Below are 14025 nucleotides of genomic sequence, written 5' to 3'. Positions count from 1 at the left end.
ATCCTTCTTTTGATTTCTTTTTACTTCTTTTTTTCTTTTTTCTTTACTGGACGTCTTTTTTTTCTTTTTTCTTTTTTTTTTTTCGGTTTTAGTTTTAACTGGATTTTTCTATCGTTTAAAGTAAAAAAAAAGTTTTAACTGGATTTTTTTTTTTTTTTTTTTACTTTTTTCTTTTGTATAGGTACTGCCACTGGGCATGATTTTTGTTTTTTTTTTTTTTTTTTTTTTTTTGGGTTTAACTAGGCTTTTATTTTTTTAAAACTTTTTTACTTTTATAGTGGCATTAGGCATGATTTTTCGTTTTGGGTGATTCCCATTGAGACTTAAACTTTTGATTAGTTGCTAAAAGTTATTTATTTATTTTTTAATTGGCGACAAAATTTAAATTTCCTCACTATATGATAGCTTTTAGCAATGAAAAAAATTTCCTCACTAAATTTTGTCACTAAAAATATATTTTGTTCTAGTGTGATCTGGTGGACTGGGTGTGAGTAGTGGATGGTGGTTGCCGATTTGGTGTTGTGGTGTGGGTGGTGTATGGTGTTTGCTAATTTGGTGGCTTGAGTGTGGTTCGTGGATGTTGGCTTGGTGGTTTGTGATTTGGGTTTGTTGGTTTGTTAGAGCATTCACATCAAAGCTTTTTAAAATTTTACCATTTAGCAACTCAAAAAACCACTTTATCTATTTTAACTATTCATTTTACAATATACCCAACATTAAAAATTTTATATTTACATTCATCTTATTAAAATGCTATAAAACAAATTATTAAAATAAAATAAAACTTCCCCCAAAAGTTCATAGCAACCAACTACGTTCACCACCACCACCACCACCGTGCCACCACAAATATGTTTAAGTAGTTCGACTTCAACACTCGTTCGTCAAATCTAAAGAAGGACGAGTAAGGACACCTATTTGAAATTAATCATCCTACTCTACTTAAGTGTGAAAACCATTGCACAAGACCCTCCTTTATGTTTATAACCACCAAGTATGGGAATACTAAACCAATAATTTCAGTGCCATTAATTCATGATCTTCACTACACTGATGCCTTCAATCCAGTGAAAGTGGTTACTATAGACTCTTATATAAACACCAAGATACCATAGTTCCAAGGTACATGAAAATATAATTCTCAAACTCTTAACTTCTTTGAGTTCATTAAGATCATTGTGAGTTTTTGACTTAACCTTTGGAAGGTCTTTGGTCAACACCATACCGATACGCTCTGAAGGTATCTTTACTCTTCAGGTTTTCTAACGACTGCAAGTTTAGTCGATTGACTTGCTAATGATTTCTTGCATCATCAATTGACGCCATCTGTGGGAAGCAATGAGTGATTTGCCGTCATCAAGCTCCTAAGACAAAACATTGTATAGTCCAAACTTAATTGATGGCATCAATCAACCTTGAATCCAGAAACCCTCCTATTGCCATAAAAGACAACTACAAACACTCTCTACCTTAGTTGAATGACTTGCCCAATAAAACCAAACCCTTCAACAACAAACTTGACCCTTGAGCAATAAGTTAACCTATTGCAGGAGCTACGACCTGAAGCAAGCAACCATCATGAACATGACAATCATCACCATTTAGTAGGTTACCGTCATGAAGGAGAAGATGTGGTCGAGAGCAATGCTCCTAGTAGGCAAACAAGAAGTGAAGATGAGTAACCTTACAAACCTAAAGTTGGTAACGCATGTGCACAGTATCGTAGTTTTATAGTAAAGCGATGAGAAGAGTATCGTTCTCAGGGATTGGTAACTTACTTTTGACAAATACCAAAATTATACTAATCTCGATTTTATCTAGAGAAGTCACTAAGGTTGTTGTAATTGGAATTTAAAATAAAATCAAATTAAAGAAAATAAGCAAAGGAAAAAAAATATGTTGTTCAAAGATCAAATTAATGGGAAGAAAACTTCTAGGAAATTGATTTCACCTAATCCCTCACTATGCTTTACTCATCTAGTTAATTTAATTTAATTCTCTTTGTTTGTTAGCAATCTCCAATAAACATCCAAAAGCCTCTTTCGACAGTCAATTGGAAACATTCTCGTTCATCAATTTACACAAGAGTATGCAATTTAATAAAGCAAGAAAGCATTAAGACCAATGATTTTAATACTACACAGGTTCATACAAGTCTTTCGATCTCTATATTTACCTATGCCGAAATATTCAAGAATCTCTCTCTCTCTCTCTCTCTATTATGCCAAAAGGCCCAAAACCACACACATTTGAGTTACAAGTCAAACAAAAAAGAATTATATATATATATATATGGGTGAAAGAGTATCAGAGTGTATTGATTTTAATGGGCCAAACCAATACTATAACAAGTAGAGGATAGGGACATTTCCATTGCGAGAATAGCAAGCCAATCCCATTAAAAGTTATCTATAATTAAAAAATATACATGGTAATAAAATCTATAATATTAACAATAAGATGCACTAAAAGGAGTCAATATTAATAGTATATGCTGATCACATTCCACTCTTGGTTCTAATAATGCTCACTAAAATACACTCCAAATAATCCATATTTTATTAAATATATAAAACATGAACTTTGCTAGCCCACAACATAAAACATGTTAGCATAACATTGCTCTCTATTTTTCAACTCCTAGTAATTGGTATATCTGCATCATCGTTAATGGCTAAAAACACATTCATGGCATTACCTTAAAAAGTGACGTAGTGATGAGGAATATTTTTCTTGTTAGCTTCAACTACATGCACTCATCCGACACGTGTGAGAGTCAACTAAAACTACAAGGTCAACCTGTTAGGCAAGGTTAACCCTTCCCAACTTGTTAATCCACCGGTCTAGTCCACTTCAATTGAAACCAACAATTGAGCAATAAGACTAAGTATGTTTAAGTAGTTCAACTTCAACACTCGTTCATCATATCTAAAGAAGGACGAGTAAGGACACCCATTTGAAATTAATCATCCTACTCTACTTAAGTGTGAAAACCATTACACAAGACCCTCCTTTATTTTTACAACCACCAAGTATGGGAATACGAAACCAATAATTTCAGTGCCATTAATTCATGATCTTCACTGCACTGATGCCTTCAATCCAATGAAAGTGGTTACTCTAGACTCTTAGATAAACACCAAGATACCATAGTTCCAAGGTACATGAAAATATAATTCTCAAACTCTTAACTTCTTTGAGTTGATTAAGATTACTGTGAGTTTTTGACTTAACCTTTGGAAGGTCATTGGCTGGCACCATACCGGTACGCTCTGAAGGTATCTTTACTCTTCAGGTTTTCTAACGATTGCGAGTTTAGACAATTGACTTACTAACGATTTCTTGCATCATCAATTAACGCCATTTGTGAGAAGTAACGAGTGATTTGTCGTCATCTAGCTCCTAAGACAAAACATCGTATAGTCCAAACTTGATTGATGTCATCAATCAACCTTGAATCCAGAAATCCTTCTATTGCCATAAAAGACAACTACAAACACTCTCTACCTTAGTTGAATGACTTGCCCAATAAAACCAAAACCTTCAACAACAAACCAGACCCTTGAGCAATAAGTTAACCTATTGCGGGAGCTATGACCTGAAGCAAGCAACCATCATGAACATGACAATCATCGCCCTTTAGTAGGTTACCGTCATGAAAGAGAAAATGTGGTCGAGAGCAATGCTCCTAGTAGGCAAACCAGAAGCGAAGATGAGTAACCTTACGAGCCCGAAGTTGGTAATACATGATGGGAGGCAAAGATGAGGGCAATGAAGAACAATATGGATCTTATGATGAATGCAATGAAGGGATGAATGACTACACTTAACAACATAGTCCATCACAATGATTCTCCTTTCACCTTGTAGGTCATATCTCGCCCTTTGCTGCCTAAGTTTCTAATGCCATGGAAATTTATGACAGTACAAATGACCCAATTGATCGTCTTGAGTCTTTCAAGACCTTTATGCATCTCCAAGGTATACCAAACGAGATAATGCGATGAGCCTTACCTACCACTCCTAAGGGACTAGCTTGATTGTGATTAAGTAAGGTTAAATCAAGCTTCATATCAACCATCAAGGAGTTAAGCAATGACTTCGTCACCTATTTCATTGGAGGACAAAGACACAAATGCTCAACACGTGTTGATGCAGATTAAGCAACGAGAAGATGAGAGCCTAAAGTCGTATGTAGCCCGATTTAACATGGAAGCCCTCTTGATAGATGAGGCAGCCGAGATGGTCCTTGTAATGGGCTTCTCTAGTGGGGTCAAAGAAGGAGAATTCATTAGAGTTTGAAGTTCTTGATCTCTTGCATTCCTTTGTTGATAGAGTGGATTCTTGCCTTTTAAAGTTGTACCACTCTTATCTAGGATATACTTTTTAGGATTTAGCTGTGTACCATCAATAAAATCAAGCAAGGAGTATGATCAAATAATGGAAGTTATTATTTGATACTTCCAAAGCACATAGTTAGAGCTATCAAGCTTGATATAAATAAGATTTGAAATGTGGGATAGAAATAAATTTGGTGTTTGTAATTGTGGTTGAGAACTTGTGGAATTGACGTTATTTGTAGCTAATTAGCAAGGCCGGTTGAATACAATTTGAGACCTTAGACGAAAACTTTAGTTAATTTAATTAATGTTATAATGCATAACATTAACTAAATTAATGGTTAATAAATTTTATTGAAGTGATATTTAAATATACAATTTGAGGCCTTTGTATATTTAAATATCACTTCAATAAAATTTATTAACCATTAATTTAGTTAATCTTATGCATTATAATTTTTTTTTTCATTTAAATGCATTATTCTTACTTTTTTATATAACTTATTCACTTGAACGATGTTAGGGATATAACAAATTTTGTCACATAGGCATTACAAACTAAATTGTCACCAATAATAATAAAAAAATTGTTTCAATCATTCATTTATTATTATGTTGTTTAAGTAGTACCAAACTACCAGTCTATTTTAGCCACATCATTTTATAAGTATTTTGTAGTAGAATTTGTAGCAGTTTTAGCATTTTTCATTTACTTAATGATGATTTGTTGGATTTCTATTAATCATTTTTTTTTTTTGGTGAGAAAATGCTAAAAATTTTTTCAGTTTTTCAGTCCCTCTAAACTTTCAGTTTCAGCGCCTCCTTTTATTTCTTCAGTTCAGCCCCTCTTTTTCCTCAGACGTGTTGCCCTTTTTCTGCTTTAGACGTGGTGCTCTTTTCAGCCCAAAAACGTCCTCCTTTCAGCCCAATATTTTCTTTTATTCAGCCCAAAAACATCCTCCTTTCAGCCCAAAAGCAGTTCCTCTTTTCAGCCCAATACCTTGCTTTCTTCAGCCTTCTGTTTCAGCATTTTTCCTCTGTTTCAGCCCCTCTGTTTCAGCGTTTTTCTCTTTGCTCTGTTTCAGTTCTCTTTCATTTGGTTAAATCTTTATTTCCTTCAAATCTGCACTAAATTTAAATAACAATAATAAAGTCTAAAATCAACAAAAATAAATAAAATTAGACTAAAGTTTAAAGTTGAGAAGTGATAAATTATGACAAATTATGCAAGTCATCAGCATGATGGGAAGCAAAGATGAGGGCAATGAAGAACAAGATGGATCTTATGATGAATGCAATGAAGGGGTGAATGACTACACTTAACAACCTAGTCCATCACAATGATTCTCCTTTCACCTAGTAGGTCATATCTTGCCCTTTGCTGCCTAAGTTTCTAATGCCATGGAAATTTATGATAGTACAAATAACCCAATTGATCATCTTGAGTCTTTCAAGACCTTTATGCATCTCCAAGGTATTCCAAACGAGATAATGCGATGAGACTTCCTTACCACTCGTAAGGGACTAGCTCGATTGTGATTTAGTAAGGTTAAAATCAAGCTTCATATCAAGGAGTTAAGCAATGACTTCGTCACCTATTTCATTGGAGGACAAAGACACAAATGCTCAACACATGTTAATGCAGATTAAGCAACGAGAAGATGAGAGCCTAAATTCATATGTAGCCCGATTTAACATGGAAGCCCTCTTGATAGATGAGGCGGGTGAGATGGTCCTTGTAACGGGCTTCTCTAGTGGGCTCAAAGAAGGAGAATTCATTAGAGTTTGAAGTTCTTGATCTCTTGCATTCCTTTGTTGATAGAGTGGATTCTTGCCTTTTAAAGTTGTACCACTCTTATCTAGGAGATACTTTTCAGGATTTAGCTGTGTACCATCAATAAAATCAAGCAAGGAGTATGATCAAAGAATGGAAGTTATTATTTGGTACTTCCAAAGCACATAGTTAGATCTATCAAGCTTGATATAAATAAGATTTGAAATGTGGGATAGAAATAAATTTGGTGTTTGTAATTGTGGTTGAGAACTTGTGGGATTGAAGTTATTTGTAGCTAATTAGCAAGGCCAGCTAAATACAATTTGAGACCTTCGACGAAAACTTTAGTTAATTTAATTAATGTTATAATGCATAACATTAACTAAATTAATGGTTAATAAATTTTATTTAAGTGATATTTAAATATACAATTTGAGGCCTTTGTATATTTAAATATCACTTCAATAAAATTTATTAACCATTAATTTAGTTAATCTTACGCATTATAATTTTTTTTCATTTAAATACATTATTCTTACTTTTTTATATGACTTATTCACTTGAACGATGTTAGGGATATAACAAATTTTGTCATATAGGCATTACAGACTAAAGCGTCACCAATAATAATAAAAAATTGTTTCAACCATTCATTTATTATGCTGTTTAAGTGGTACCAAACTACCAGTCTATTTTAGCCACATCATTTTGTAAGTATTTTTTAGTAGAATTTGTAGCAATTTTAGCATTTTTCATTTACTTAATGATGATTTCTTGGATTTCTATTAATCTTTTTTTTTTTTTTTTTTTTATTTTCAACATTAATCCAAAAAAAAAAAAAAAAATTGGGCATTCTTAAAAGGAAAAAAAAAAAAAACACAAAAAATGTTAGGGTTATATTTTTTGAATTGGCATATCATATGACAAAATGCACTTTACTTGTAATTATGTAGTTCTAAATGGTTTTAAGAACAATATGAAATACTTTGAAGAAGTATACAAGTAATATTATTGAAGATATGAAGATTACTCAAGAAACAGTACAAGAAAAGCTGAAACAAGTTGTCTCGATACCTAGCTCGACACCTCCAATCTATCAAGCTTTAATGAATTGTGATACATACCTCGACACCTCTCAATTTATCAATGTATGCAAATTCTGAATTTGCAGATCTGTTTTTTTGGCTCGTGATGACAAGGCTTTTCTAGGGTTTTATGTTCCAGGTCTCCAAAGGATATAAAAGCAATTTTTTTTTTTTAGTTGTCATCATAGACACAGAGACTACTATTGAGATACATGCTTTTGTGAAGCTGCTGTGACATCTTGTGCATCTTTGGGTTATGTTCCAAGCTTCTTTCAGATCTCTAAGCATGAATTAAAGAACTTTGCATCAAACAACAACAATCAAGTTGTTAGTTAGTTATGGATTGAGATTCGTGCAAATGAGAAGTTTCTACAAGATCAAGTCTAATTGGAGATTAGCGTAAGGGTTCAACTGTAAATTGGTATTTTGGGATAGGCTAGATAGTGGTAAAATTTCTTATACTTATAATCACTTATTCTTAATTAATGAATTCTTTAAGAGTGATAACTTGAAATTCATCCGGTGGGGTTTTTGCTTGCAAAGGTTTCCCATTCATCAACAAATCATTGTGTTAATTTATTTTCCACTGCACTCTAGTTTAGATTGGTGATTTGTTTGTGCCTCCATAATATTGCATATAATTTGGATAATTAATCAACTTAGATAATTGAATTAATTAACCAGAGTTAATTTATTTTTAACCCAAAAAAATTGAACAACTCACATTTTTTTTAAAATAAAAATGTACTTATTCACCCTGGCATTTGGGGGCAACCTATTCGCCTAAGCTGCCCAGGTCTAAGGTCGGCTAGTGAATAGTTGAAGAAATGGAAACAATTTCTGGTTCTTTCAAGGCAATGGAGATTTGATTATCTACTCTGCATGGATTTTATAGTTCTATGTATACTATTAAGCACATCGATAGCTTCCTCTAGGATCTAACAAACTTCTAACTACACGAATAAATACATTACAAATCTGCATCAGCATAACTAATCTTGGTAGCAAATGCGTAAACTACTAACAACAACCTTAACTAACTGTTCTCTATTCTTTTTAAGTAAGTGTATTTGATTTTGGTTTTTCTTTTTTCACACTGCAGCTCGAAGATCTGTTTGGCATCTCCTTAAATTCCGGGGTATGATACATTTAGTCAATTAATTTCTTATCTTACTCATTGATTATTGTGGTCAACTTCTTTTTTCTTCATTTTTTTTCTCTCTCTCTCATTTAGTTGACTAAACATTGTTTTGATTATTGACTTAGAAATCGATCAAATATATGAATTGAAGCTTCTTCACCACCTATCCAACAAACTTTTACTTCGCATGTGCCAAGTGTTAGCAGGTTTGAATTTTCAACAACTAGAAAATGGTAAGGTTATTGAAGCCATCATCATAGCTGTCAAGCAGGGGAGAGTTGAGTTTGTTGAAGAAATACTGAAAGCATTTCTTGAACTTGCATGGTCTGTTGAAAAATCCTCGGGATGAAACATATTTATGCTTGCCGTTCTTTATCGTCAGGATGAAGTATTTCACATTCTACACAAATCTCCTGCAAAGTACTCAATATTGGCTGAAGTAGATTCTAAATCAAATAGCATATTACATATTGCAGCGATGTTAGAGCCTTCCGCTAGGCCTAATAAAGCTCCAGGCGCAGCTTTGCTTATGCAAAGAGAAATACAATGGTTCAAGGTAATATCTCTCACTTTATATATATATATATATATTTATATAATTTCAATGATGAGTTGTTTTCAGTTCTTTCTTGGTTTTATGATTAATATCTGTCACTTTATATATATGTGACACTCTTGGAAAACTCTATTCTAAATTGGTTAACTAAAGAGCCATTTAAAGGTGGGAAAGTGTGAGTGAATGTGACTAATTAAAGATCCACGTATTTGTCAAAATGTGAGAGAGATCTACTGTGAGAAGTACAACTTCAATATCCTACAAATACGATATAGAAAATGAACAGAAATGAGATACTTAAAAAGGAAAAAAAAAATCATAAAATGAAAAATACGAAATGGAAGAGTAAAAGGTTGGGTGATTTCAAATTCTAATTCGTATTAAAAAAAAAAGTCATTAAATTGTTAAATTAAAATAATTTAATTTGATGTACAGAATATAATAAGTGGTATGTTTTATAATTAAACTATCACTACATCAAAAAATATCTATTACATCAAGTGTTAATACAACAAAATATGTATATAGTAGTTTTAGATAAAATATCGCATCTACAAGTTAAAATTATTGCAATAGTAACTTAAAAGTATTAAACTATTGCATCAACAATAATAAGTTGCAATAACTTATAATTTTCAGGTGCAATAGAAGTTATAATATATTAGGAAAAATTGTTGTAATAACTTAAAATGAAAGAATCATTGCAATAAATTGATACAAATTGTTTTTACAATCTATTGCAACGAAAATTTCGAACTAATAGCTTATTGCAATGAAGTTACCATTGCAATAATTTGATATTAATTCTTTTACAATCTATTGCAATGACAAACACGTAATTGCAATGAATATTTCGTTGTAATAATTTGATATCAATTATTTTATAGTCAATCGCAATGACAAAATGAATTAATTATCTTTTACAATAAAGATATCATTACAGTAATTTAATCCGACTTATTTTGTTCAATTATTTGCAATATATTACAATAAGTTTCATGAAGTAATAGCCTATAATTACAAGATATTCGAAATAGTAAATTGTTTATTGCAATAGTATATATATCATTGCATCAAAGTTATTATTAAAATATTTGGAGTTTATTACAATAAAATTTTTTGTTGTATAAACCTATTACCTCAAATTTTATTGCAACATCTTGTATCAACTATTGCAACGACTCTAATACTATTGCAATGGTTTTTTTCATTGCAATAAACGTTTTTTGTTGTAGTGTATCTATAACTACAACTATGATGTATAAGGAGTTAATAATAATTATGATGATTGTATTTATATCTTAAAATATAGTCTTTTATGAGGATTGTTTTATTAAACATAGGAGGTGGAGAATGTTGTCCATCCTTCCACATTAGAACGTACAAACAAAAATGATCAAACACCTAGACAATTGTTTATTGAGAGCCATAAAGAGTTGATGAAAGAAAGAGAAAAATGGATGAAGGAAATAGCAAATTCTTGTACAGTGGTAGCTGCTCTAATTGTTACCATTATGTTTGTAGCAGCAATTACTGTACTAGGTGGCAACCAACAAGAATCAGGCTTGCCAATGTTCTTAAATGTGAAGGTGTTTATGCTCTTTATAATATCTGATGCGCTGTCTCTACTTTCTGCCTCAATTTCATTGTTGATGTTTCTTGGCTTCACATCATCAAGTTATAAAGCGGAAGATTTCCTTTATTCTTTACCCAAAAAGATGATGATAGGCATTTCCACCCTTATCATCTCCATAGCAACCATGATGATAACCTTTTGTGCTTCCCTTTTTATTATTCTAAAAGGAAAATCAGTGATCATTCCTGTCATTGGCCTTGCTAGTGTTCCAGTCACACTATTTGCATGGATGCAATTGCGCCTTCTCATTAACATGATCATGTTAACTTATGGATCAAGGATCGTAGATAGGGAAGAAAAGTATGAGGTGTAAGTTATTTCTGGTATAGGGTGATGCCAAAAATGATTATTTTTACTTTGCTTTGAAGGATAACTGATGAACTTTCCTCTTGTGATGCATATTGTGTGTATTTTCCTTTTTAGACCTTTTTATCTTAAATCAAATAAATCATAACTCCATTATGTATTTTCTCTCTTTATATTATCTATATTCATTTTCTAATTTATTTATTTATTTTGACCAAGAATGGTATATTTCCTAATCCAGTAAGTCTCTTGAATCATGATCCTTGAGTTGAATATAGATCTTTACCTTTGAAGCAAAAGAAGATCAATTAAGATACAAAAGTATCAGTAATTCGTTATCCATCCATGGCTAATAAGAAACTAATAGATAATATAATGGCCAAAATGGGTAACTAGCAATAATTTTCCAACTATATAGTTAGCAGTCAATTTTTGCAAATTATATTTTTTACTAGCATCTCGGGTCTAAGAGACTCGATTTTGGCATATAAATCGAGTCTCAGAGCCTCGATTTTCATGGTCTGATCACATCTGATGTGGTATCTTTTTCCACGTGGTGACCACTTGAAAATCGAGTCTCTAAGGCTCGATTTATAACCAAAACTAATTACAAAATATACTTAGAAGACCTAAAAGATAGACACAGCAAAAATGCGAAAAGAAAGAAAACAAGAGAGAGAGAGAGAGAGAGAGAGAGAGAGAGAAGAAGAAATCTGATGCAGCGCGACCAAGGTCGCAGCCGACCCAGGCGACGGGTGACCCAGGTCTGTGCGCGACCCATGTCGGCGCGCACGACCTAGGTCACCACGTGCGACCCAGGCCCCTCTGATGAACACATATTTTCTTTGATGAACACACATTTCTATTTCAGGGTTTTTTTTTTTTTTAAATTTTTTTTTATTATTTTTTATGAGCATCTAATTGTATTTCCGATGAGGTGAGCTTTAGATTCTTTCTCCCTATCTCTAATCTTCTAATCTGATTGAATTTTTTTCTGGGTATTTCAGCTTGTACATGGGCGACTTGAAACTTAAAATTTTTTAAAATTTTTTTGGTTTAAAAATCAAGTCTTAGAGACTCGATTTCCAAGTGGTCGCAACGTGGAAAAAGATGCCACATCAGAGGTGATTAGACCATGAAAATCAAGTCATTGAGACTCGATTTCCAAGTGGTCGCAACGTGAAAAAAGATGCCACATCAGAGGTGATTAGACCATGAAAATCGAGTCATTGAGACTCGATTTATTGGCTAAAATCGAGTCTCTTAGACTCGAGATGCTAGTAAAAAATATAGTTTGCAAACATTGACTACTAACTATATAGTTGGAAAATTATTGCTAGTTACCCATTTTGGCCTAATATAATGGACGAACTATCCGATACTATATTAATTCATGTCTGAATTCTAAGTTATGGTGACATTCAGCAATTTGTCCTTAATATAATAATCCAAGAAAGTAAAATTTTAAAGGCAAAAATATATGTTCAGTCCCTAATATTTAGTCCAGATTCCCATTTAAAATATATACCAAGTTAGTCCCTCCATTCCCATTTCTTTATATGGATTGCTTGTGACTAATGGTCATGGAGGCCCAATCAAGGGAGTTGATTCCGTATTGTACCGGCAAGTAAACTGGTACATATAAACCCCCCTTGTTTCGTATCGGAAAAAATATCAGCTGTACTGGCCAATTTCGGGCAATATCGGCCGGTACGCCCTGTACCGGCCTGTATAGAAAAAAGTTTTTTTTTTTTTTTTTTTTTTTGTAATTTTTGAATTTTTGTTAGAGCAGAATAGTAACTTATTTGCATTAACTTATTAGTATTATTTGTTTTCTTAGTATACAATGATAACTTTTAAGCTTTCTATTGTTTATATTTTGTTTTTTTTTTTCTTTTAATTGATACTAAAGTTTAAAACCTTAAATAATTAGTTCTGAATTGAGGAAATGTTATATGGTAAAATTTTATATTTATTATAATATATATAAATACACACACACACACACACACACACACACACATATATATATATATATATATATTTATAAATATAAAAAATAGCGGTAAACCCGAAACGGTATACCGGTATTGACCGGTATTTGAAATATATCGTACCGCTGGCCAAACCGGTACACCTCCGGTACGGTATTGACTCCCTGCCCCATATGACCTCTTTTTTTTATGCAAAAATATACATGTAGTCTCTAAATTTTGGTTCATATTCTATTTTAATCCAGGAAATTTAAATAGTTTTTTTTTCTTATAATCCTCATAAAATATATATAAGACATAACTTTTTTATGACAAAAAAATATAAGACATACCTAATTAATCTTTTCGTTCCCTTCCTACTTGTTTGTATGACTAATGGAGTGGCAATAACCTCTTTTTAGTTAGTTTTGAGTTTTGACCATAAACGGTTGGGTGAAATGTGGCCAAACAATTTCCATGTATTATACTTGGATACCACAATTTTTTTAGTTTAACAGCACATAAAATGACCATATATCCCAAACATATTTGTCAAATTTGCAAACGTCTATCCTAAAACTTGGTCCAAAATACAATTCTCCAATCAATACCAACAAAAATAATATGCAGAAAAAAAGCCTCTTAAAAAGGAAAAACATGAACACAATGATAATCATAAGCACAATAATCTTTGATTTGCAACAAAACATAAACATAAAACAATTAATGATTGGTTGAGAACGCAAACAAATAGAGAAAATTTTGATCTCCTACAAAAATCACCCTTTCTCTCTCTTAGATTTGGAGAGAGATTGCAGGATCAAATTTTGTAAGCAAGCAAAATAATGGAAAAGAAACAAAAGGATTGACTTGAGCTCTAAAATATTTTAGGAATAAAAATTACATAAGCAAAGCATAAAACTAAAACATTTTGAAAATAAAATAATTTTTTTTACAAATTTTTTTTATTAGAAAAAAATTCCACTCTTGAAATATGGTACATGTTTTATTTTTATTCCTAATACACACATATATATTCCTACTATGCACGGAGGGCTTCCATGGGGATCCATTATCTCCATATTTATTCCTATTATGCGCAGAGGGCTTCCATGGATTATTGAGAAAAGCAAAGGAGAATGGAGACATAAGGAGTGTTTCTATTTGTCAGAGTGCACCAAAACTAACACACCTTTTTTTTTTTTTTTTTTTTT

General features: G+C 32.2%; 1 protein-coding gene across 1 annotated transcript in view; it reads left to right on the top strand.

Annotated features, from left to right (window-relative positions):
* Positions 1 to 10845, top strand: part of LOC111986977 (uncharacterized) — a 13231-nt gene extending 2386 nt beyond the window's left edge. Inside the window, exons 2-4 of the mRNA XM_065767084.1 lie at positions 8466 to 8664; positions 8800 to 8896; positions 10240 to 10845. Coding sequence (XP_065623156.1) covers positions 8466 to 8664; positions 8800 to 8896; positions 10240 to 10845 — 902 coding nt within the window. The remainder of the gene's footprint in view (positions 1 to 8465; positions 8665 to 8799; positions 8897 to 10239) is intronic.
* The last annotated feature ends 3180 nt before the right edge of the window (positions 10846 to 14025 follow it).

This window comes from Quercus suber, unplaced genomic scaffold, assembly GCF_002906115.3.
Source record: "Quercus suber isolate HL8 unplaced genomic scaffold, Cork oak 2.0 scaffold_771, whole genome shotgun sequence".
In the NCBI taxonomy this organism is placed as follows: domain Eukaryota; kingdom Viridiplantae; phylum Streptophyta; class Magnoliopsida; order Fagales; family Fagaceae; genus Quercus; species Quercus suber.
Note: the sequence above shows the minus strand (reverse complement) of the source record. Positions and strands in the feature narration are given on the sequence as shown.